The sequence below is a fragment of the Lissotriton vulgaris genome, chromosome 10 (assembly GCF_964263255.1).
Source record: "Lissotriton vulgaris chromosome 10, aLisVul1.2, whole genome shotgun sequence".
Classification (NCBI taxonomy): domain Eukaryota; kingdom Metazoa; phylum Chordata; class Amphibia; order Caudata; family Salamandridae; genus Lissotriton; species Lissotriton vulgaris.
Genome location: NC_141698.1, coordinates 271,001,750 through 271,027,671, shown reverse-complemented (window position 1 = coordinate 271,027,671; position 25,922 = coordinate 271,001,750). Strand labels below are relative to the sequence as shown.

General features: G+C 49.5%; 1 protein-coding gene across 1 annotated transcript in view; it reads right to left on the bottom strand.

Moving 5' to 3' along the window:
* The window catches only part of LOC147685114 (cyclic nucleotide-binding domain-containing protein 2-like), an 827,522-nt gene that overhangs the window by 469,332 nt on the left and 332,268 nt on the right, over window positions 1-25,922 (bottom strand). Inside the window, exon 3 of the mRNA XM_086942419.1 lies at window positions 13,851-13,928. Within this exon, the coding sequence (XP_086798545.1) occupies window positions 13,851-13,928 (78 nt within the window). The remainder of the gene's footprint in view (window positions 1-13,850; window positions 13,929-25,922) is intronic.

Below are 25,922 nucleotides of genomic sequence, written 5' to 3'. Positions count from 1 at the left end.
TTTGTCAAGTATGTTGACCAGTAGGTTACTGCAAATGAGAAATTAGTCTTCTCCAAGATTAAATGGTGATAGCTTGGGCAGTCCTTATTTGAGAATTTATGCAAATCAACTCTGCTGCCCTCTTTAAAGCATCTTCATCGTATGACTATGTGCATTGTGAAATACAAAAATATTTTGTGAACAGTTCAGCGGCTCTACATACCCTATATGCCCTAGCAGTGAAACAACTCCAGCTTTTATATAGTTCAAATAGAGAAGAACCATCCCACACTATCTGCGGTTGAAAAGCAAGCTCACAATGAGGGGAACCTCGAAATGTGACAACTATTATCCTTCCTCAAATAATAATTTATGAAGAAATTTAGTGGGAAATTCTGCCACATCCGTACTATCTACTCCCCTTCTGGAACTCCACTTAATAAAGGGGTTGGTCATCTGGAATGATGGTCTAAATTTTCGGTTTTCTCTTGGGGAGTCTAGAGGTAAAGACTTGATTATGAAATGGACTGGTAAATAAGGCAGAAAGGACTGTTGTGCTAGTGAGATTATCACTGGTAGCCTTTTCCAATGTATTTATTTCTCTCCCTTATTAGCTTGGGGAATCACTTGCTACAAAATTGTTTATGCAAGTAATTCATCAATTGATCTCCAGTTGCAAACATATATCATAGACATCTCTGAGACTTATTAGAAGATTGGCACTATCACCAGCATAGCTCCTGGTATTATCAGAATTTACATACCTCTCTTTCTAGCTGTACATTCCTTAAAACAAGCCAAAGGAACTCCTCTTAAGGGACTTGAAAACAAGTCATCTTCCAATCACAACACAGTCCTACCTGCGTAAAGAAACATTAGCACTCTCATTGGAAAGATGAGGTTATCTCAGCCAAAAAAAGGCCTAGAGTGGAGGAATTATCGATGGTTTGTCTGCATTCTGATTTCAGTGAAGTCAGAAAAAGGGATACGAAGCAGACAAGGACAGATGGTTTATTTTATTTGTCTGTGTGAATTATTATATTACTGGAATGATGCAAATAACCATGTTGGGTGTGAGATTTTTCAGCCCCAACACTGAATGTGAAGTACAAGTTACTTACCTTCGGTAACAATGTATCTGTAAGAAACAGTAGTTAGTGTTAGATTCCTTACCTTAGAATATCCCCAGGTGTCAGACTGGATCCGGAAAGTTTTCATCAGCATTACCCCTGCGTGTCGGTAGGTGTCATCTGCGGCTCCGTGTCCGTCATCGTGATTACCGGGATGATGTCGTCGGAGTACTTAGACGCCGCCCTCGCGTGCTGACGTCAGTTCTGTACATAGCTTTCCGGCCCAGAAACGCAGAGCCATGCAAGAAAGCGACACTGGTGCCATGAAACTAGGGCCCTCAAAGAGAGATACCTTAACCCTAGATATCGGTCTGGCGGTAAGGAATCTAACACTGACTACTATTTCTTACAGATATATCGTTACCGAAGGTAAGTAACTTGTGCATCTGAAAGAAACAGGTTAGTGTTAGATTCTTTACCTTAGACTAGATACCCCAGCAATACCAACCCTGGTGGTGGGTCTGCGAACCAAGATCACACCAGGAGGTCCTGGAGAACGAACGGCCAAAAAAAGCCATCTCTCCGGGCTTGGCTGTCCAGGCAGGAGTGCTTAGCAAATGTGTGCAGCGAGGCCCACATAGTTGCCTGACAGATGTCCTGCAAGGGGACTCCCCGACCCAGGCCATTAGTAGCCGCCGTGGCCCGAGTGGAATAACAAGGAATAATAGACCTTGATGCACAAACCGACCCACCGAGAGATGGTCCGCTTGTGCACCACCCATCCCTTCTTAGTGCCCACGTAACCAACAAAGAGCTGGTCGTCCACCTGAACCGGAGTGTGCGGTCTAGATGAAAGGAGAGCGCACGCTTTGTGTCCAGACGGTGGAGCCTCTCTTCCTCTTTCAAGGGATGCAGAGGCGGAAAGAAGGTGGGCAAGGTGATGGACTGCCCGATGTGAAAGGCTGTAACCACATTGGGCAGGAAAGAAGGACGAGTCCTCAGAACAAGTTTGTCCGGATGGACAGAGAGCAAAGGAGGCTTAGAAGACAAAGAACGGAGCGCTCTCAATCTTCTGGCAGAGGTGATGGCAATCAGGAAAGCAGTTTTAAGCGTCAGAAGACGAAGAGGACAATTATGAAGTGGCTCAAAGGGTGCGCACATCAGATAAGTAAGTACCAAGTTCAAGTCCCACTGAGGCATCAAGAAAGGAACAGGAGGGAACATGTGTGTGATGCCTTTCAAGAACCTATTCACAACAGGGGACTTGAAAAGAGAAGGCTGATCAGGAAGCCTTAACGAGACTGAAATGGCCAAGAGATAGCCTTTGATCATGCCCAGAGCAGAGCCCTGCTGGGCAAGAGAAAGAAGGAAGAGGAGAACCTCTGAAAGAGGAGCAGAAAGGGGATCCACAGCCTTTGCTGTGCACCATGCCACAAATTTGTTCCACCTGCAGGCGTATACCGTTTTTGTGGAGGGACGCCTAGCTGCCAGAATCACATCACAGACTTCAGGAGGCAAGTCAAATGGCCTCAACTGTCGCCGCTAAATCTCCACGCATGTAGGTGGAGGCTGGACAGGTTCGGGTGGGGGACCGTGCCCTTCTGCTGCGACAGAAGGTCCTCCTGAAGAGGCAGACGAATCGGGGGATCGACTGACATACTGAGTAGCTCGGGATACCAGTATGTTCGTGCCCAGTCCTGAGCCACAAGGATGACTTTGGCCCGTTTGCGTCAGATCTTCTTAGGCACTCTGGTAAGAAGTGGTAAAGGTGGAAAGGCGTACAACAGCGGCAGCGTCACTCGCGACGAAAAGCGTCGCCGAGTGAGTGCCGCCTTGGAAATTCCAACGCGCAGAACTGATGACATTGCGCCTTCTCTTCTGTGGCAAATAGATCTAACCATGGCTCTCCCCACTGCAGAAAGAGACCTTGCGCCACGTCCCAGTTCAGATGCCATTCGTGATCCATCATGCACCGGTGGCTGAGTTTGTCCGCCCTGGCGTTCAGGGAACCTGCCAGGTGTTGAATCACCAGCGTGATGCCCTGGTGTTACAGCCATGTCCAGAGGCACAGAGCCTCCTGACAAAAGGGTCCACGACCCCACCCCGCCTTGTTTGTTGCAGTACAACACAGCAGTGGTGTTGTCCGTGAACACCTGCACTACACTTTTTTTTTTTTTTTTTTTTTTTTGGTGCAAGACGTTTATTTAGTACCGTTAAGTATACACAGCATACTGCCACAACCCGGAGGCCGGCTGCTATAGCATATTGCAGTAATCACAAATAAGCATCAACGAAAAGACAATATTGTGTTGCGGAGCTGTATATATAGAAAATAGCATCAGTAACAGCACAGGTATAGGAAGCATATAAATGCGTCTTACTTTTATCGTTTTTTTGGTTAAAAAGAGAACAATGAAAACAAACAAAACAACATCGTCATAAGCGTGCGCACCACAAACAAGCAGATTTCGGAGGGGGGGGGAACAGCATCCCGCAGCAACCAGGTGGACCATGGGCGGGTAAGGCATACAGATGAGTGAAGCAACAAGGACAGTTCAGAGACATGGCAAGGGGGGTAAAGTGCATAGTGCAGTCACAGGGCATACAAAGTTGCAGGTAGGTCCAAAGCGGTTCAGCACCCCTTCCCCATTACACCTAGAACAGCATTACAGGTCACAATTCATCTTCACTCGGTGCTTCCGTCATCAGGTAGCATTGCAGCGGGGCCCAGACATCAGTCGGCCTGGATGAGAGCGGCAGTAACTCCGCATACGTGTGCAGTTGTTCCTGACAATACACCAGGTCCCGTAACCATTCCTTAAATTTGGGCGCCCTGCCTCTGCCCCATCTACAGGCCACCCTCCGCTTGGCTAGCAACAATGCTAACGCGACATACTTGCGGTGAGCCGCCTGCAGGGGTACGACCCAACCCAATAGCGCCATCTCAGGAGTTGGCGGCACCGTAGCATTGACCATTGTAGAGAGGGCCTGAAATACTAGATCCCAATACTGACGTACAGTGGCACATTCCCAGGCAAGGTGGAGAAAGTCAGCTCCAGGGGCCCCACACCGGTCGCAATTATCAGTGTCTCGCAGCCCAAATCTGTGTAATCGAGCCGGGGTATAATACAATCGGTGCACAAATTTGTAGTGGATGATTCTATACCTGCTGCTGGATGAGATACGTTCTGTCTGTAGTAAGCTAAATTCCCATTGTTGATCGGTGAGTGGGGCAGGCAGCTCTTGATCCCACTTCGCCTTGGCAGGAAGTGTGGTGAAGTCAGTGTGTGTTCTAACTGATCTGTACAACGTGGACACAAGCTTATATGGATTCTCAAGTTGCATTATGTGTTGCAGGGGTATGAGGATCGGTGGCTCGCGCGGAAATTCAGGTGTAAGGGCTTGCAGCCCATGTCGCAGGCGCATGTAGTAAAACACCTCTAGTGAGGTAGGGTGTATGGTACCAAACAAATGATCCCTCGTACGGAACTCGCCATTATGATATAGATCCCCCCACGTTTGGACATGGATTTTAGACAGTAAACGCTGGAAGCCAGTTTCCTGCAGCAGCTGCAATTGTGGGTGATAAGCCAGGGGCATACATGGAGCGTAGAGGAACTGCAGCCCCAGTGAGGCACAAATGTGTAACCAGGCCGTGATAGTGCTAGATAAGGTGTTCGGGGTCTTATCCCTCCCCTCAACAACGGCATACAGAGCTCCCTCGATAGGCGTGGGGTGCGCCAGCCAGTGTTCCGCAGCCAGTTGTGGCATGTATCTCGGCTGCCTCACCCAGAAGTAAGCATAGTGCGCCTGGGCTGCCCTGAAGTATAGCTCAAAATCAGGTACACCGAACCCTCCCCGCACATAGGGCCGTGTCAGAATCTCCCATTGGAGCCTAGCCTGCTTTCCACCCCACACCAATTTGAGCATTTCAGATCTTAGTCTCTTAAAGAAGTATGTACCAGGATGGAAAGGTATGTTGAGAAACAGGTAAAGCAGCTGCGGAAGCACAACCATTTTAATCAAAGAAGCCCTGCCCGCCATCGACAGGGGAAGTGACACCCACCTCGTGACCTGGTCTTCAATCCTACTAATGGCAGTGCCATAGTTCGCTCTCATAAGCGCTTCCCGGTCCCTCTCAATGTGAACCCCAAGGTACTTAAAATCACCTTCAGTCCAAGTGAGCGGATATTCCAATGGGAAGGCCTGAGTGGCCGCCGTGAGGGGGAATATGCACGATTTGGCCCAATTTATTTGCACTCCCGAGAGAGTCCCAAATCTAATGAATTCCCTAAGTATGGGGTGTAGGTTGTCCCGAGGGTGCCGGACATACAGCGTGATATCGTCTGCGTACATGGATATGAGTATTTGTCGCTGGAAGCAACGCAGCGCGCTATCCTTATAATGTTGCCGCAGTTTGGCAGCAAGGGGTTCCGTGGCGATTGCAAAGAGCAGGGGGGATAGGGGGCACCCCTGCCTCGTACCTCTAGAGATCTCAAAGTCAGGGGAAAGCTGCCCATTAATAAGGACTTTGGCCGTGGGCCGCGTGTAAAGCAGTTTTATCCAGGAAACGAAGATGGCCGGGAATCCCATGCGGTTTAGTACCCCAAAGACGTAATCCCACTCCAGGGAATCAAATGCCTTGGTGGCATCCAAAAAGATGGCCGCCATGGGCAGGTCCTCATGCACAGAGTCGTACACAGAAAAAAAGGTGCGGAGATTGTGGGATGTAGCCCTCCCTGGGACAAAGCCCGCCTGATCCGGGAGGATCAGGTTAGGCAGCAGTAAGCTAATTCGAGTGGCAATGAGTTTTGCGAGAATTTTCACATCACACGTCAATAAAGAGAGGGGTCTATATGAGTCGCAGTGCGATGCAGATTTCCCGGGCTTGAGTAAAGAGATGATCAGCGCAGTTCTCATTGATGCGGGGAGATGCCCCACCTCCAGAGCGTCCTCATAGACCTCCCGCAGTACCGGGGCCATGAATTCAATGTATGTTTTGTAGAATTCAATAGGGATGCCATCTAGGCCTGTGGCCTTGCCTGATTGCATACTCATAATCGCCTCTTTTACCTCGTCAAGCTCAAACGGGGCACTCAAAAACGCCCGTTGAGCGTCACTCAGCCAACCAAGCGCGACATCCGCGAGGTAGTCGTCTAAAGGTGGGCCCCCCAGTCCCCTAGAGGTGTACAGCTTATTGTAATGGCCCACGAACTCGTTAAGGATTTGCGTGGAGTCGCGGAGCAGCAGCCCTTCGGCTGTTTCCAGCTCTAGTATAGTAGTAGGCGCCCTCGCAAGCCGGACCGTAGCCGCCAACACCTTCCCAGGCCTATCTCCTTCTCCATATTTCCGCGCCACCCAGTATTTATGTCTAAATTTCGCCTCACGTGCAGCTTCCTCGGAATATTCAGTAACTAAATCTCGAATCTCTGCCAGAGTGTCGCTAGTGGGGCGCGCTCTGAGGGACTCTTCCGCCTGGCTCAGTTTTACTTCTAGCGCCTTTAAACGGTTCAGGATAGCTTTAAGCACCCCCGAGCCCTTCGCAATGCAGAAACCCCTTAGTGTGACTTTGAAGGCATCCCAGATTGTCTCCACTGCATCCACAGACCCTTTATTTCTTGCAAAAAAATCTAAGCATTCCTCGCGCAGCGTCTCTCTAAATTCCTCATCTAACAGCATTGCGGCCTGCATGCGCCACGCGGTAACAGGAGGGCCTAGCTCAGCTCCGCGCATGGCGACCAGAACCGGGGCATGGTCCGAATAAGTCCGAGGGAGGTGTCGTGCACAAGTGACAGTGGCATACATGTGTGTGGTCAGAAAAAAATAATCAAGCCTGGCCCAGGACCTAGCCTGCGCCGTGAAATGCGTTCCCTCCCCCCTCGGCCCGCAGTGTGCTCGCCAAGCATCCACTAGGTGATTCTCCTCCAAGATGGCGCGCAGCACCTCCCGCCCTTTTGTGTAGTGGTGTGGGGCCGGGTGTGAGCGGTCCAGGGTCGGGTTCACAGTAACATTGAAGTCCCCCCCCCATATTATGTGTTGCGACCCCGCTTCCAGTATAGCAGCCCAGAGTGTCTCGAAGTACTGCGGGTCGTCCACATTGGGGCCATAACAACACGCAAGGGTGACCGTCACACGGCCCAATCTGCCCCATAGCAGGCAATATCTCCCTTGTACATCTGATTTCATGCCAGCCATGTGGAAGGGTGTTGACTTTTTAACCAGGATTGCAGTACCACGGGCATAGGAGGAATACGAGAAGAACACAGTACTCGAGGCCCATCTACTACCGAAGGCTGGCAACCTGTGGGGTGCAAAGTGTGTCTCCTGCAGAAATGCTATGTGAACATTATGTCTGTCTAAATATCCCAGAACGTGGCGTCTCTTCCGATGATCCCCCAAGCCCGCACATTCCAAGTAAGAACATTCAGACAAGTGTCCCCCATCCCAACAGCTTTTCATATAACAGAACAATCAAACTGCACCAACAGTCCTTACAGTTAGAATTACCAGCGGCCCACAGTAACCCCGGCCACCACAAATAGCAGTCCCTGAACCCCCCCCCCCATAGCAAAGACAGTAGACCAGCCCACCCCAGGACGGGTGGAAGGTCGATGAGGTAAAGGTGCACACGCTCGACCACAAAACTAAAACTTAAACCCAGTGCAAACCCAGGCAACCAACACTAGAAATCGTAACCGTTGCCATTCAGCAAACAGGCCTCGGTACCTGGCCAACCATGAGGCATTCCATTTTTCCCCTCTCGTGCAGCGACACATAGAGAGAGGAGCTGGCAACCACAGAGTTATTACTCAGGGCCACAGGCCCAATTCGAGGACAGTGAAAAACATGGACCAGACCAGCACGAGCTGACCCCTTGAAGAACTTCCCCCCTCCCCCACCCACTGAAGCGCCCCCAACTCGCCAGTACCCTGTGCCCACCCCCCTCCCCGATCAAACCCGCAACAACCCAACAGTAAAAGTGCATTGAGCAAGTCCAGTGGGGTACACCCATTCGGGGTTCTAGAGGTGCACCGTCGTCCACCCCCGCCTCTCCTCACCGCAGTTACCGCCATTCTTACCGTCCTTGTCCGGGCGAGTGAGACAGTATGGGGGGGGGGTGGGGGCCTGGCATGCTACAGGGCCTGCAGCACCACCCAGTCCTACACTCCTGGGGGCCATATCAGGAGCAGTAATCCAAAGAAAAAAAAATATACATCAATGAGTCATCAATAACGAAAGCGAAGAACTCAGTTCATTCCGCACCAGAATCGTGTCCGCCATCCGCCTGTGCAGCCCTTTTGTCCCTTTTCGGCAGGGTCTTGATGTACTCCTCGACCTGTTGCGGGTTCAAGAAAAAGTGTTGCGTGCCCTGGTGGGTCACGCGGAGCTTGGCAGGATAAAGCAATGCATAGTCAATGTTCAATCCTCTCAGTTTCCGTTTCACGGCTAGAAACTTCCTTCGCTGTTCCTGAACAAGTGGAGTAAAGTCCGGATAGATGGAGAAGGACACTCCCTCATAATTTAGGTTTTGATTCGCCCTCGCTGCTTTCAATGCCGCATCCCGATCACGGTAGTTTAGCAGGCGTGCTATGATGGGCCTCGGTGGAGTGCCTGGTTGAGGTTGAGGTCCAAGGGAACGATGGGCCCGCTCCACTATAAACTGTTTGGAGAGAGCCTCCTCTCCCACCGTGGCCATGAGCAAACGTTCTACATACAGCTCCATACGTCCCGTGTTCGTGGATTCCGGAATTCCCGTAATCCGGACGTTGTTCCGCCTGCCCCTCGCCTCCAATTCTTCGTTCTTGGCGGCGATCACCCGCAATATGTTGTCCATGCGGGATAGTCGCGTGGCTTGCGATGTTGTGGCATCCTCCGTTTCAGATATGCGGCGTTCGGCTTCTGTTAGCCATTCGTCGTGTACATCCATTCGTTGGACGATGCCGTCCATCCGGGCGGAGAGCCGGTCCACCTTATCCACCACCGTGGCGAAACCTTGCCGCATCTCCTGAAGCATTGTTGCTATCTCCGGGACCAGGGGGGTCGCCTCTGCCGCCGGGCTCCTCGGCGGCGCACTGTCCCCCGTCTGCCTCGTCCCCTTTTTTTGCGTTGCTGGTTCAAATTGCAGCTTGGGCTGCCGAGTATCTGGTTTCCCCATGCCAGTCAAGCAACAAGCGCACCTCTGTTTCAAGCCGCTCAATTAGGAAGCGCACGCGTGGGCAACCACGGCGGTGGATCGGTTCCGACGTCTAGTGTCCAATATAGGCCGGTTCAATGCAGTTGTCCAACAGAATGTCTTCGGTTCAGAAAGCAAGCTGCCGAGGCAGGATCCCACTGCTAGGTTGATGGGCCAGGCCCGCTAGGCGGAGGTGCGCGAGGCGTAGTGCGGCCTACACGCCACGTGTCAGTCCTGGGCGTTGCGTGCGGCACCACGCCGCCTACAGCGAGGTCGTAGCTCTCGGTCTCTCCCACTCCAGACTGATCTCGATCTAGCTCCGTCCCCGAAGGTCGTAGGATCTCCAAACTCAGACAGAGTGTGCAGTAGATATATCTCAGTCCCCCAGACCGTTTTTCGGGCGGGTGGTCGCAGTTTTAAAGGATAAAAGGAAGGATAAGAATGCCAGGCAGCCGGAGCCACACTAGAGTGCGGCCATTCAGCTCGTGCGCCCTCTAGCGCCCCCCAACACCTGCACTACACTTCCCCGGACAGAGGGAAGGAATGCCTTCAGTGCAAGTCAGATCACCCGCAGCTCCAGAAGGTTGATATGGAGCCGGGACTCCGCCGGAGACCAGAGGCCTCTGATCTCCGCCTCTCCCATGCGGCCCTCCCATCCCAGGAGGGACGCATCCGTCACCACTGTGTGCTCCAGTTGGGGAAGGGAAAGGGATCTGCCTCTGACCCCATCGCAGTCCATGAGCCACCACTGCAATTGTCTTCCAGTGCCCTCCCAGATCAGGACGTGGTCGGACAGGTTGCCCTGATGCTGTGCCCACTGGAACTTTAGGTCCCACTGCAGAGCTCGCATCCTCCACCTGGCGTGATGTACCAGCAGGATGCAGGAGGACATCAGCCCCAGGAGCCGCAGCGTCAGCCTGACCGAAAACTCGGGATAAAGGCTGAAAGATCGGGATCAGAGCCTGAATATTCTGAACCCGCTGCTCGGTAGGATAAACCCGAAACTGCGCCGAGTCCAGAACCGCTCCGATGAAGAGGAGCTTCTGAGAGGGGCACAGGTGTGACTTCGGCATGTTGATGGAGAACCCCAGCGAGTGCAGGAGATCGTCCGTAGTCTGGAGGTGGTAGACGACTGTCTGGGGCGAGCCCGCCTTCAACAACCAGTCATCGAGATAGGGGAAGACTAGAACCCCTGATCTGCACAGGTGAGCTGCGACCACCGCCATCACTTTCCTGAACACCAGAGGGGCACTGGTGAGGCCGAAGGGGAGCACGGTAAACTGAAAGTGCTCGTAGCCTACCGTGAACCGCAAGTAGCGCCGGTGGGCCGGCAGAACCGGGATGTGGAAATATGTGTCCTGCAAGTCCAACGCTACCATCCAGTCTCCGGGGTCTAGGGCAGCCAGGAAGCCGTTGACGCTCCGGATGTCCAAGATAGGGAGCAGGCCCCCTGTGCCCTCCTTGGGGACCAGAAAGTAGTGGGAGTAACAACCACGTCCTACTTCTGGCCCAGGAACGCACTCGATGGCCCCCTTGGCCAAGAGGGCCGTAACTTCCTCCTGCAGAAGCTGCAAGTGATCCCCTGACATGTGGTGGTATTGCGGTGACATGGCTGGAGGGGTCGCCTCGAAGGGCAAGGGAGTAGCCCCTTCGAACGATTTGCAGCACGCACCTGTCCGAAGTGATGGTACTCCAGTGGAGGAGGTGATGGCGAACCCTGCCCCCCCACTTGGGTTGAATGGGCCTGAAAGCTCGGACTAGGAAGGCTTTGAGGCAGATGCTGTGGGAGTGGATGTGGACTGACCGGGCCTCTGTCCCCCTGCACCGCCACGGTGGTTACCACATCCGTGACTGCGTTGAGGTTGGTTCTGCGGCCTGTGGCTGCACGAACGTGTAGGGGCGCCACTTCCTTGGCCACGAAAGGGGCAAAAAGCAGAAGTTTGCTGGCGCTGGCCCGACAGGCCCAAGGACTTGGCCGTAGCCCTGGAGTCCTTGAAACGCTCAAGCGCACTGTCTGTTTTGTCGCCAAAAAGGCGACGGCCATCGAAGGACATGTCCATGAGGGTGGACTGGACATCCCCTGAAAAATTGGGGGACCTCAGCCAGGCGTGGCGACGGATCGCCACCGTCATGGAAATCGCTCTGCCCAGCGAGTCCGTGGTATTAATCCCACATCTGATGGAATGACGTGCTGCACCTCGCCCCTTAGCAAGAGCTTCAGTGAGCCGTGCCTGGGCCTCCTCCAGCACTGGGGCAGCACGTCCGCAACCCTATCCCACAAGGAGTGGGTGTAACGGCCCAAAAGGCAAGCAGTGTTGATAGACCGCAACCCCAGACTAAGTGAGGAGAACAGTTTCTTCCCAAACTGGTCAAACCTTTTGGATTCCCGATCTGGAGGGGCAGTCGGGGATGCGGTCTGGGACGTAGAGGCCTGGATCACCAGGCTCTTGAGGGTGGGGTGTACCGACAGAAAGCAGGGGTCGACCGGAGCCGGGCGGTGGCGTCGGGCCACGTTCTAATCCACAGGGGGCACTGTGGAGTGCTTGTACCAGGTGCCCATCAGAACATCTGTGAAGGCCTCATTGAACGGCAGCAGAGGCTCCGAAGAGCTTACTGGTGGCTGAAGCACCTCAGTGTGGAGATTAGCCCTCATGGCCGCAGCAGGGAGCTCAAGAGACAAGGCCTTGGCTGCCCTGCGCAACACCACACCATAGGTAGCACCCTCCTCCGTAGCCACGGAGGGAGGAGAAATGAAGCCAGTGTCAGGCGAAGTGTCAAGACCAGTGGCACCCCCTAGCTCGTCTGCCCAGTCCTGACTCAACTGGCACTGTTGTGCTGAGGGTCCTCAGACCCCTCCCAGTCCTCCCCTTCATTCGTGTCCTGATAAAAAGGCAGGAATAACGGAGCTGGATCATAGATGAATTGCTCACCCATCGACGCCGGAGACGGCACCGGTCCGACGCCGGACCCGGACCGGGGCTGAAACTGGGGACGGCGTCATCCGAGGACAGCGCCGGGAGTGACACCATCCGGGTCGGAACTAGCGGAGGGGTCGTGAGGTCAACTGGCGTCAACCGGGATCCAGGCCTGGGTCCCCCGGGGCACTGCGACGTCGGAACTGAAGTCGACGACGGCGCCTGGGCCGAAGCCGCCTGCGCGCTAATGCCCCTCGTCAGGTCTGCGGGGCCCGAAGGCGCGCCGACAGGCCTCGACGGAGGGAAATGAGTCCTCATGGCCACGAGGAAATCACGTACCTCCTCCGGCGTCGCATGCAGTCTAGGAACCGAAGGGTATGGGACCGGACGCGACGCCTGCGGTTCCTGCGGAGCTGCGCGGGTGGTGCCACCCCAACCCTCAGCCGAGTCGCGCGACCGTCGAGGGGAGTCAGAAGAGCGATGTCACTTCTTTGACTTCTTTTTAGATTGCCTCGACTTACCGGAATGCGTGGACTTGGAGCCCGACGACTGGTGCCGGCTCCGGCTCTGCGACCATCCCCTCGACTTCCTCCTCGACCGGGACCTCGAGCAGTGCGGAGCCGACTGACGGAGCTCGAATAGCTTGTCGGATCGCTCCTGCCTAGCCTTCGACGTCAAGGCCTGGCAGTCGGGGCACGACTTGTCGTCGTGGTCGGCCCCTAGGCAGTAGAGACACCAGCGGTAGGGGTCGGTCACCGACATCAGGCGGTGACAGGCGTCCCACGGTTTGAATCCAGGCATCCCTACCGGCACCAGGAGTCAAATCAACTCGAAAAAGATAGCCAAAATAGGCCAAAAATGTGTCAAAAAGTGACTAGGGTACAAGCTCTTCCCGGATCTGCACTTGCTGGCGCGGAAAAAAGAACTGATGTCAGCACGCGAGGGAGGAGTCTAAGTAGTCAGACGACGTCATCCCGGCGATCACGACGCCAACGACGGACGCAGAGCCGCAGACGACGCCTACCAACGCGGAGGGGTACTGCTGACGAAAACTTTCGGGATCCTGTCTGATGACAGGGGATATTCTAAGGTAAGGAATCTAACACTGACCTGTTTCTTTCAGATACCTGGTTATGTACTGCTCTGGCATGAGACATGTGAAAAAAAAGAGTTTTGAGTTTTTTATGCACTGATGGCAGAGCGGTGAAAACTTGGCATGAAGCTCGTGCTGTAGCAAATGCTGAACCGTCGCCTTCCCGGGTAGTTGAGGGTTCCATCTCACTTCAAGTTTAACTCCTCAGTCTAAGTGATGTCACTTGGAGCTCCTCGCTGGAAAACATCCAATCAAGTACAGCTATCAATCTTAAAATTCTATATATTCCTTATATGTTGCCAGGTATTAACTGCTGTGAAATAACATTTCCATCATCATATAGTTGCCTTTGGTTTAGGAGCATGAATGCAGCTCACAACACCCACATTAGATTTCATTTACACACCTATATTGGAGGTTTTGCTCTGAATGAACTACAGTAAATAGTGTTATACAGAGTAGTGTTCATATAAAATTACCATAATTCCTACAGCACCCCCACATCTTTCTGGCCTTTAAAGTATAGGGGCTTTAGCTCGCTTTATAAATTGCTTTGGATGAAACAATGTGAAAGTGTTTACCACAGAGCCCTCTCCGTATCACAATTTAAGATTCCTCACCTCATATTGACTCTTAAAGTTGTTTGAGTCGAAAGCAAGACCTTTCTTCTTTGATTTGCGTTTGCTGGCATTCTTTCCCTAAAATGAAATACAACCAGACAAATTGACAGGTTTCAGAGCATGAAGAAAATCATACTTTTGCTTTCTTTCTCTTCTCTTGTATACAAAAATGTCAATGATAGATTTACTGAAACCAGGCACATTTGGGTCACAGCCAATGACATAAAGAGGCATTGATGAGGCACATTCATGGTTCCAATAATGGAGTCACCAGAAATCTCAATGACACACTCTCATGCACAGTGCAAGACATACATGCATTGGGCAGTGAGGGGGCTCCTCAAATAAACATATCCTTTCTACATATTACATGTGTGTCCACTATTATTGCCCAAAACAGCGTTTGTTTCGATCGCAATATTTCACAATAATGGTCTTATTCCTGGGTTCACTAAGGAGTGTTTGCTTCATCTGGTTTGATATCCATTGTGAAAGTAAGCCCAGTGTGGGTTTAAAAGTGGAAAGTCTGTTCTTAGTGCCCAACATTAGCCATATCCTAAATGAGAATGGGCCACAACGTTTTACTTTCTCTGCAAAAGCAGACATCCTTCATGACTATCAGTGTTTGACTGAATGGATTAAATCCACCATAGACGAGTTAGTCGTTACTGCACTTAAAGTTATGTCTCATGAAAGAAAAATATGTTGATGGTATTCTTACTACCTAGTTGGCCTGAAGACTCAGAGCAAGAATGATCAAAGGTCCAGGAGGAAGAAATACAGGAGGAAAAGGACAAGATGTAAAATGTAAATGTAATACAATGGGCAGCACTTGATGTTTGTAAAGATGAGATGCGGAGTGCTCATAGAGCATTTTCCTTGGTACATTCAAGAGGCAGCTAATCCTCAAAAAGAGGAAATTTGGAATTGGGGAACGTTTTGCCAATCAGACATCTTGCTACATTAAGATCAGGCTATTGCAGGAGTTGTACAGCTCTCTCAAACGTCTTTGACAAGACGATTTTAGATATTCATGCAGCTGAACAGACAGAGGCTTGGCTACAGATCTTGGCAATCATAGCCTGAAAGCCAGATTGCTCAACTTTGTTCTGCTCTCAGTCTAGAAGTTAGCGATTAGCCTCACGAAGATTAAATCTGGATTAAAGCTGGATCTATGCCAGCATCTATGGCTACAGGCTTGTCTTTATCCTCACTGCCACCTCTATCTAGTATACCAAATTCTTTAGAGTCATGGTCAGGCCCAGTGAATTTTACGAAAGCTATGGTAATCACACTCATGAAAACACAAGGGTAGATCCAACCTAGCCATCCAACTTTAGGCTTGCCACCTTTTTGCCACAAACATCTAAAGATGCCTAATGTTTCTTTTGCATCCACCAGAGCAAGCAGCTGGGCTGGGCATCTTCACTAACAATCTAAGGTTGATTCAGATGGTGATGGTGTCAGCTTGTTGGATTTTTCTCAATCTGTCGGAAGTATTTGACACTAATAACCATTTTATTCTATGTAATACATTGGAAAAGGGGCCTTTGTGGATTGGTGCTGAACTAGCTTGGCTCATTCCTCTCGGTTTAGCCCCAAAGGGTCTTCATGCCCCCTTCTACATTTGAACCGAACCCCTTAGCTTTGAGGTTCCACAGGACTTCACACACTGTCTCTATTAGTTGAATAGTTTTTTACATGGAGCCAAGCACCAGGCAGATCCACTCCAGTGCAATTCTATTTTTCATGCATGCCAAGGATTGTCCAATTATTCAGACTGGTGAGTCCTAGTAACCTAGTGAGAGGTTGTTTGAGATCACAGGAATGTGGAATAGTCATGAGTACTGTTAAAACATAAATGTCCACTGCATGGTGGTATAGATGTGCAAACTGGCCTAGAGACGTCACAGCTGTGGTTTTTTGGGGTTCATTTTAAACGTTATTTATCCAAATAGCTACTGTGGGTTATTTGGTGACATTGTTGTCCCAGTGCACCCAATAATCCTGCATGTATGCAAAGGCCTGGTCTTGTAAATGATCATGAGGCCCAGATTATGGCTCTGAGTTCTGGAGAGGTAAGCCAAGTGCACGTTCCAGTCAACTGCCCATGTCCTGGAAAATATACAATAAGCAATAGTGGCAGCGCATTATTTATCTTATTAACAGTATTAAACAGACTTTTTTCCCTCTTGAGCTGAGTGTTGTGCCTACTGGTCCCAGTTGAGTAAAGTTCAGCTTGAGCAGAATGCGCAGACCCTGTGTTAACATCAGTGTGTGCATGTCATGTGCATGCTTTATGGAGAGTGGTAGCAAGACTCCATGTTTTCTTTAAAGTGTATGGTAGTGATAGAGCAGGGGTGAGACACAAATGTTGTGTACCCCCTGTGAAGTTACACTCACATAACTATAATCAAATTAATCGTTTGAAGGATGAATAATTAACCAACAAAATTGCACTTAAGACATCAATATTACACGTGGGTATTAATCCCCGACTGCAAAGGCTAATTTATTAACAATTGTGAATGAGTCATACTAAAATAGTGCTATAATACGAAAACAGCTGGTTTGTTTTACTTCTATAAATGTGATTGTCTTATCGTGGCAAAAAGAAAATAAATGCATTTGGTAAGTAAATAAAGCTATATGTATGCTTCTGCTAGGTAACTTACTAATAGGGAATATTAGAATGGGGGGAGGTTAACAGAAAAAACCTATAATTCTATATTTTAACATTCTATTGTGTTTGTTTTCGCACTAATTCTCATTGAGGCCTATGTGGCCTAGATGTGAAAAATAAGATGGCTGCTGATTGAAAGAGAGAGCCTTTACGCATGCGCTGGAGGCAAATGGCTAAATCAGCAGAGAGCCTGGTATACAGAGAGAGCGATGTCAAGGTCAGTCTGACCTAAGAGTGCAAGAAGATGCCAAGAATTGTTTTGCATCTGAGAATATGGGAACAGATGCTTTTGCAGATGACATTCGTGGGAACGGGTGAAAATGACTGTGCAATTTGGAAAACCGGTTCTGTCAAGGTTGGATGAGGTGAATGTTGTGGACCAATCAGAATGAACTGTGGACCCTAAAAGTTTCAATTTTAGTCAGATAGTTAGTGAAAAAGGGTAAAAAAGAGCTTGTTCGAAAAGGGTAAAAAAGGTTGGCTCTTTGGATTTATTTTGCACCACGACATGCCGTCGGTTTCAACTATTTTATGGTGCAAGAGACTTTAAAATATTTCTGAACTTTAATTGTTGGAGCAATGAAGATGACCGAATGCAGAGATTTTTATTTTGAGGCGTTGAGGAGAACAGAGAGACAGATTGAGACTCATGCAACTCTGTTATTTCTTTGGAACAGAGCTAGGTAGTATGATTTCTAATTTTATTTTAACATGAACTAAATAAATGCTAAATTCTTGCTTGTTTGAATAGACTACATTTCCGTTTCCTAAATGAATAGATGAAACTAAATTTAAAATTGAAACTCGAGTTGTGTTTTACTTTGTTAAAATGTCATGACAGAATAAAATGTTAACGTTTATGTGGATTACTATTATTAAGCTGGTCTTAGTCTCCATCAACTAACTTCTGCTAGATGATCTATTGACCAAATAGTGGAGTGTCTTGGTGTAGGGGTTTCCAGGTAACATGTTGGCATATATAGAATAAAATAAATGTATATAATGCACAAAGCATAAAATCCTAGGTACCCTGCTAACCAGCAGCTCTATTACTTTGTCACTGTTTCAGATGTAATGTGTATGTGCGTGTGTGTGACTCGCGGTGTTATGAGCCCCACCGATGAGTAAGGATTAGTTACTTACCTGTAATCCTAGTTCTCTTCCAGGGGTATCCTCATCAAAGTCATAAGCATTAGAATATTCCCGCCCATGCGTGGGACCCCGGAAACACTATATTATATGTGCCCCACATATATATAACCGTATATATATATATATATATATATATATATATATATATATATATATATATATATATATAAAAATAAGCAATAGCAGCCTACTAAACACCAGACCTGAATCATGCTGTAAAGAATTTCCACCATACATGACAAAACATGCATTAGAAACATGAGAAACAACCATAAAGTTTGTTTTAGAACTGTTTTAATGCTCAGAAAGCAGTAGAAATTCTTATAAAACACTGAAAGCATAGGAAGCTCCCAGGCTGCATTGCAAATCCCCAGTCTAAAAAGACTGAAAAGCTAACCTGCAGCTGAATGCAATAAACTGACACTGTGCCTTTAAGGCACCCATGACCCCCAGCTTCCCATCATGCCTCAGGGGTGACAGTTAGGTCAGTTGTTCTTTGCGGAGACTGAAAAAAACATGAAATAATAGGTTAACAATATCTCCATGTTAAATGTGTCCTTTGCCCGGGGAGGCGGTAGGGTTGCTTATGACTTTGATGAGGATACCCCTGGAAGAGGACTAGGATTACAGGTAAGTAACTAATCCTTCTCTTCCAGGGGATCACATCAATAGTCATAAGCATTAGAATAGAATAGCGAGCCTCACCTCATCTCCCTGCGGGCAAAGGATTAAAAACAGTATATCATTCATAAGCCTAGACAAAACTAAGCCTGAACAGGCCGCAGGCTACCCAAATAGACTCCTCAAAGAGGCCTGCCCTACTTGAGTATCAGTCCTGGAATCAGATTCTAGGCAGTAATGCCTTGTAAAGGTATGAACTGAACTCCAGGTTCAAGCCTTGCAAATCTCTGACATAGGGACATCATGTAGGAAAGCTACTGTGGCCGCTTTCCCCCTAGTAGAGTGTGCCTTAGGTGTCAACAGTAAGGGCTTGCCCGCTAGCTGATAAGCCAATTTGATACAGGAGACAATCCATCTGGAGATGGATCGTTTGGCAGCTGGAAAGCCTGTTCTCATGGAACCATAATTGACAAAAAGTTGATCCGTCTTCCTAATACTCTTAGTATTTTCCAAATAGAATTTAAGCACTCTTTTGAGATCTAAAGAATGCAGAGACCTCTCAGCAGGGTTAGCAGGGTTTGGAAAAAAGGATGGAAGTGAAATAGACTGATTAATATGAAAATCAGACACAACCTTTGGTAGAAAGGATGGATGAATCCTTAATACTACTCTATTGTGGTGGAAAACAGTGTAAGGCTCTTTTGTACACAACGCTTGGATTTCGCTTACTCTGCGCGCTGATGTGATAGCAACTAAGAAAGCGGCCTTCCAAGGTAAATGTTGTAACGTTGCTATGTGGATGGGCTCAAAAGGAGCTCCCATTAACTTGGATAAAACAAGGTTCAACTCCCAGGGAGGAGAAGGATTTCGTACAGGGGGATAGACTTTCTTTAACCCCTGAAGGAAGTCCTTGACCACTTGCATCTGGAAGAAAGACTTTTGGAGTGGCGCTTTCCTATACGCCACAATGGCTGACAAGTGCACTCTAATGGAAGCAAACTTCAAACCAGATGTTGCTAAGGAAAGAAGGTATGGAAGAATACCATCCTCCTGCCCTTTAATAGGGTCAAGATGATGCTCCCCACACCAAATATAGAACCTCTTCCACTTGAACGCATATGACGCTCTTGTGGAGGGCCTCTTAGCTTCCTTTAAAATGCGCATACAATCAGAAGGCAAATTCAGATGTCCATACTGCAGGACTTCAGGAGCCATGCCGTCAAGTTCAGAGAAGTGTGACCCCTCCGCCGTCATCAACCTGGCGACGATCGGCGTCGAGGAGCAGAGACCCTCCGCCATCGTCGTCGTCACGATGTTCGGCGTCGAGGAGAGGCTCACCTCTGCCGCCGCAGAGAGTCCAGAATCCTCCGCCGTCGACAACCAGACGTCGATCGGCGTCGAGGAAGAGATCTCCGTCGACGTCGCGTAGGCGTTCAGCATCGAGGGTGACCAATACCCCTCCGCCGTCATCGCGTAGACACTCGACGTCGAGATTGACTGCTCCGCTGTCGCCCCAGCGGCGTTCGGCGTTGAGGGCTCCGTCGCCGGCTTCACATCGCCGTTCGACGTCGAGACATCGCCAATCCTCGCACCGCTCGCCGTAGAGGCATTCGACGTCAGAACACCCGACGTCGAGGCATCATGAGTGGACTGGGTCGACGTCGAGGAACTCCGCTTCAGGGAGATCCAGAGAATCGGTGATTCTAGTGACAGAATCAGCCTCCCCACACTCATCCTCGCATTCGTCTGGGCGAGTCGGGAGAGGTTGGTGAAAAGGAACTCCCACCAACAGATTTTGAGGTCGAGTCCACCACTTGATGGAAATCTTCGCTGCCTGGGAAAGACTGATCCGGTCTTCCCAGTGTCCTGTCAATTGGTCCCACTGGTCCTCCAGAGACTGTTGCAAAGGACGCATCCTCAGCCTGGCGTGCGGTATGAGAAAGATGCAGGACGCCATGAAACCCAGCAGGGAGGATACCTGACGGACTGTTTGACTTTGGGTCTCGAGCAGAATCCTGCACTTTTGCTGCATCGAAAAAAGTCTCTCTTCCGAAGGAAACGCTCTTCCCAAATTTGTGTCCAGAACGGAGCCTAGGTAGTGGATGGACTGGGTTGGCTGCTGGACTGACTTTTCCATGTTGACATGGAGGCCGAGATTGTGCAATTGTTGTAGGCAAAGGCGGAAGTCGGTCTCTACTTGAAGAGGAGCTGGACCTTTTATGAGCCAGTCGTCTAGGTACGGATAGACGTAGAGCCCTTTTTTGTGAAGAAAAGCTGACACCACTGGCATGCATTTGGTGAAGACTCGCGGTGGTGATTTGAGCCCGAAGGGTAGCACCTTGTACTGGTAGTGTTTGTTGCCGACCACAAACCTCTGATACTTGCGATGATGCAGTGCAATTGGAAAATGAAAGTATGCATCTTGCAGATCCACTCAACACATCCAATCGCACTCCTGTAGATGTGGACATATTTGGTGAAGAGCCAACATGCAGAACTTCTCTTTGACTATGACTTTGTTTAGCAGACGAAGGTCTAGGATGGGACGAAACTTGTTCTCCTGATCCTTTTTGGGAACAAGAAAATATCTGGAGTAGACTCCCTTTCATCTTTGCGAGGGAGATACTTCTTCTATAGCTTGTTTTTGAAGAAGAACCTTCACCTCTCTTCGGAGCAGATCTAACTGGTGAGGACGAGATTTCTTTGGAGGAATGTTCTTTGAGGGCGCACGGAAACAAAGCGTGTATCCATTGCGCAGTATATTCAGCACCCAACGATCTTTTGTGATGCTGTACCACTCTTCCAGATGTTGTGAAGCACTTCCTCCCACTGGAGTGGGAAACGGCGCCAGAGGAAGCCACTGCTCATGACTTCCCCCCTCTCGTTGATGTAGAGGATTGCTGTTGTTGAACTCCTCTACCTCGGTTGGATTTTCCCCCTCAAAACTGGGTTTTGCCCTGATTATTGTTTTGGAACCACTGAGGGGTTTCAACCCTCTGTTGAGCCCCTCTGCCCTTGTTGGTCTTAAAACGGCGCATGAACTCCTTTTTCTTTTCCAAACAGACTGCTTTGACTGTTTCTTGCTCGGCTTTCATTCTACTCATCTCTTCGTCAGTGTGTTCACCGAAGAGAGAGGAACCAGAAAAAGGAAGGTTTAAGATGCGTTGTTGTGCATTGGGCTTGAGGCCTGTCAGGCGCAACCAAGACGACCTTCTAGCGCAAATTCCATGGGCATAAGAATGCGCCGCAAGGGCTGCGCCGTCCGCAGCCGTGCTAATCATCTGGTTCGCCACCAGACAGCCTTCTGTCATTGTCTCTTCAAAGTCCTTCTGGTCTTCTTTCGGCAGTTTGGACTTGAAACGCTCCATGGAGTCCCATAAGGCTCTATCATATCTACCCAACAGTGCAGCTGCACTGGAGACCTTCAGTGTAGACGAGGCAGAGTTGCAGACCTTACAAACCCACGAGTCCTGTGATCTTCTGTCCTTATCTGGAGGGACTGAGGAGGTAGCAGTGATGGAGTGTGTTTTTCGTGCTGCTGCTACGATCACTGAGTCTGCAGGAGGGTCAGTCTTGACAAAGACCGGGTCAGAGGTAGCTGGCTTGTACTTTTTCTGGATGCGAGCCGGCACTGCTTTAATGGTCGCTGGAGCCAGGAATATGTCTTTGACAGGGTCCATAATCCCTGGAACCAATGGCAGCAACGGACGTGAAGCAGACTTCTGGTGAAGTGTCTCAAAAATCACGGTCGTAGTGACTTGTGGAATAGACAGTTCAATGTTGAGCTTCTGAGCTCCTCTTTGCAAGACATCATGGAAAGTGTTGATGTCATCAACCGGAGAGACCCTAGAGATAGGGCTATCCGAAAGTGTGGGAGAATAATCCCTCTTGGAAGATCGGGTAGAGGAGATAGAAGAAGTGAATGGCGTCCTCCTACTCCTGCGATGAGAACTGTGCCTCCTTTTGTGTGATCTTCCTGAACGTTCCTCCCTTCTGGGAGAACGAGATCTAGATGGCCTCCTCACAGGCGATCTTTCAGCTTGAACTCTGTGCATGGGAGGGCTGCGTCTGTTCACTTCTTCAACTAGTCTCTGAAGCGGAGACCTATGTGTAGGACTGGCGTAATCTTGCATCCGCCTCGTAGCCCCTGAATCTCGCCAATGATCTAATGGCAGATTCCATCTAGGGGACAACCTCACATCTGCAGAAGGAGGGTCTCGCAAAGGTGGATTGCGGGCAGGGCTTCTAGACTTTGAGGCAGCTCGCCCAGACGAATGCGAGGATGAGTGTCGGGAGGCTGATTCTGTCACTAGAATCACCGATTCTCTGGATCTCCCTGAAGCGGAGTTCCTCGACGTCGACCCAGTCCGCTAATGATGCCTCGACGTCGGGTGTTCTGACGTCGAATGCCTCTACGGCAAGCGGTGCGAGGATTGGCGATGTCTCGACGTCGAACGGCGATGTGAAGCCGGCGACGGAGCCCTCAACGCCGAATGCCGCTGGGGCGACAGAGGAGCAGTCAATCTCGGCGTTGAGTGTCTACGCGACGACGGCGGAGGGGTATTGGTCAACCCTCGATGCTGAACGCCTACGCGACGTCGACGGAGATCTCTTCCTCGACGCCGATCGACGTCTGGTTGTCGACGGCGGAGGATTCTGGACTCTCTGCAGCGGCAGAGGTGAGCCTCTCCTCGACGCCAAACATCGTGACGACGACGATGGCGGAGGGTCTCTGCTCCTCGACGCCGATCGTCGCCAGGTTGATGACGGCGGAGGGGTCACACTTCTCGACGCCGATCGTCGCCTGGTTGACGACGGCAGAGGTGTGACGGTCCTCGGCGCCGATCGTCGCCGGGTTGACGATGGCGGAGGGGTCTTGGTCCTCGACGCGGATCGTCGATCATCACCGGGTTGACGATGGCGGAGGGTCTTGAATTCTAGACGTCGACAACGTACCTGAATCTCTTTTTCTCGACGGCGAGCCCGCCGTGGAAGGTCGTTTTTTAGATAAATGACCCACCGGTAGTTCTTTCCTCAGCGCCGAGCCCGACGCTGAAGCTGAAGGGTGCGAAGACTTGTCTTTTGAAGGTGTTCTAGCCCTCTTGGAGCCCTTCTTTACCGGAGACTTTCCTACATATGACCTTTGGGCAAGGCCATAGATGTGAATCCCCTGTCCTTCAGAGTTCTTCCTGTCAGGGTTTTACAGTGAGGACAGGCCTTTGGGTCATGTTCTTCAGGCAGACAAAGAATACAGACATCATGGTTGTCTGTCTTGGCCTTCTTGTTGCCACAAGAAGGGCAGTTGTCAAAAAGGGAAGGCATTTCAAGCAGAAAATACCCACCAAACTGTCAATAAAAGACAGATTCTTACTTGACTAGGTGAAAAATGTCAAAGTAAGACAAAAAACTGTGAAAAGTGAAGCAAATTTCTGTCAGAAAAACAGAAAAGAGTGGAGCTGATTTGCCAGGATCCTTCCTGAAGGAGCCGGAAAGAACAACTGACCTAACTGTCACCCCTGAGGCATGATGGGAAGCTGGGGTTCATGGGTGCCTTAAAGGCACGGTGTCAGTTTATTGCATTCAGCTGCAGGTTAGCTTTTCAGTCTTTTTAGACTGGGGATTTGCAATGCAGCCTGGGAGCTTCCTATGCTTTCAGTGTTTTATAAGAATTTCTACTGCTTTCTGAGCATTAAAACAGTTCTAAAACAAACTTTATGGTTGTTTCTCATGTTTCTAATGCATGTTTTTTCATGTATGGTGGAAATTCTTTACATCATGATTTAGCTCTGGTGTTTAGTAGGCTGCTATTGCTTATATATATATATATATATATATATATATATATATATATATATATATATATATATATATATATGGTTATATATATGTGGAGCACATATAATATAGTGTTTCCAGGGTCCCGTGCATAGGCGGGAATATTCTAATGCTTATGAATATTGATGAGGATCCCCTGGAAGAGAAACAGTGGTTACATCTGAGTTAGGAGAGCCGCGCTGGATCAGTAGCAGAGACCAGTGAAATTCATTTTGGTTGTCATGGGTAAACATAGCACTAGACAGAGACTGTTATACAGCTTTCCCAGACAGTGATAGTATACTGCTCTCATCCAGAGTAGGAGTGTGTAGCCTCAGACACTGGGGTGTGGATAAAAGAAGACCAGCCTGATATATAAATGCAGCAGACACCTTGATATCAAAGGCCTGTTGATCATCCCATTCTGAGCACTGCCATGTGGCTAGTAGTATATAAATTCCGAAGGTTTTTGGTCCAAACAGGAACACGGCTCGGGGGTCTAGATACGCTACACGCCGCTCCTTCGCTTTACACAGCTTGGGGCGTATACTGAGGTTACAACTTCAACGGCACACGCGAGTCATTACCCGCCCAATAGAACAACACCCTGTTCGACATCGGCGGCAATCAACTTTAAAAATTGCAATTACTGTGACCGCCGAGATTGATGATAAAAACTCAAGGTCTACTTATAATCGTACCTATCTGCATATATACTCATACCGAGTATCTTCACGGTCAAGGGCCCGGCTGGGTCGGAATTATCACCAGCTGAGCGACCTTATTTGACCTGGATACAGCCATCTAGCCCTGAGGAATCGCGAATGCGATGAAACACGTGTCGGCTGGCTGCATACTGTATTAAAGACTCCAAGACTTACCCCTCATGAGAGTTTTTGTTCCAACACTTCTGTCATTTGTTACTTTTTTGTTGTAAATTTTTACTGAACAAAGTATATCATATTGAGTGCATCGGCAACCGAGTATGTGGCTAGTAGTAGTTGTGCGTAGGTAAGACAGGTCTGCACATTCTTCTCCCCAGAAAGTGCTACTCCAGAAGGCTGATGTCTGCCAGGTGGAGAGTTTTAGCACCTCATTGGGATTATGTTTCGGTATTCCAGTCTGGTGATAGCATTGCCAAAGCCTGCTGTAAAAGACATTTCCTTCAACAAAGATTATGCTCTGCAGAAAGACATGGTACTTTCGAAAAGAAACAGCTTCAAACGGGTGCCAGAACACTGTCAGTGAAATCAACATTTACTGCCAGGAAAGGACTATAAAGGTAGGACCCAAACAAAGCCACTTGGTTCCAGTTTCATCATGACCAAGAGAGGGAATGCTCCATGGAGTACTAGAGGAACTGCAGAGATCCAGGGTAGGTGTCCTTGACAGCCAATCGTCCACAGTTGAGGCGACATCGCCTGAAGTCTGCAGTATCTTGCTGGAAGAGCTGTAGATCTGCTGGGTGTCTGAGAATCTGTCTTACCTAAAGAGAGATTGATAGGAATGCCTGACCCTCCAGGGAGACAACTCTCTGAAGAAGAGAAGGCGAATCGAGTGCCCAGAGCATGGGACAGCTCAGAAAATTGACCAAAGTAAGGCAATTTAACCAATGCAGATTAGAGCTCAGAGTGGCTCTCCAGACCTCCCAGTACGTTCCCTGGCTAAACTTCATGTACTTGCACAGCCAACAGCCTGAGAGCAGGACCATCTCTGCCACTGCTATGTTGCAACCTACTAGTAGGGGCTGATTCACTTCTTCTGACTCTGTGAGGAATTGACACCAAAGTTGGAGGACCAGT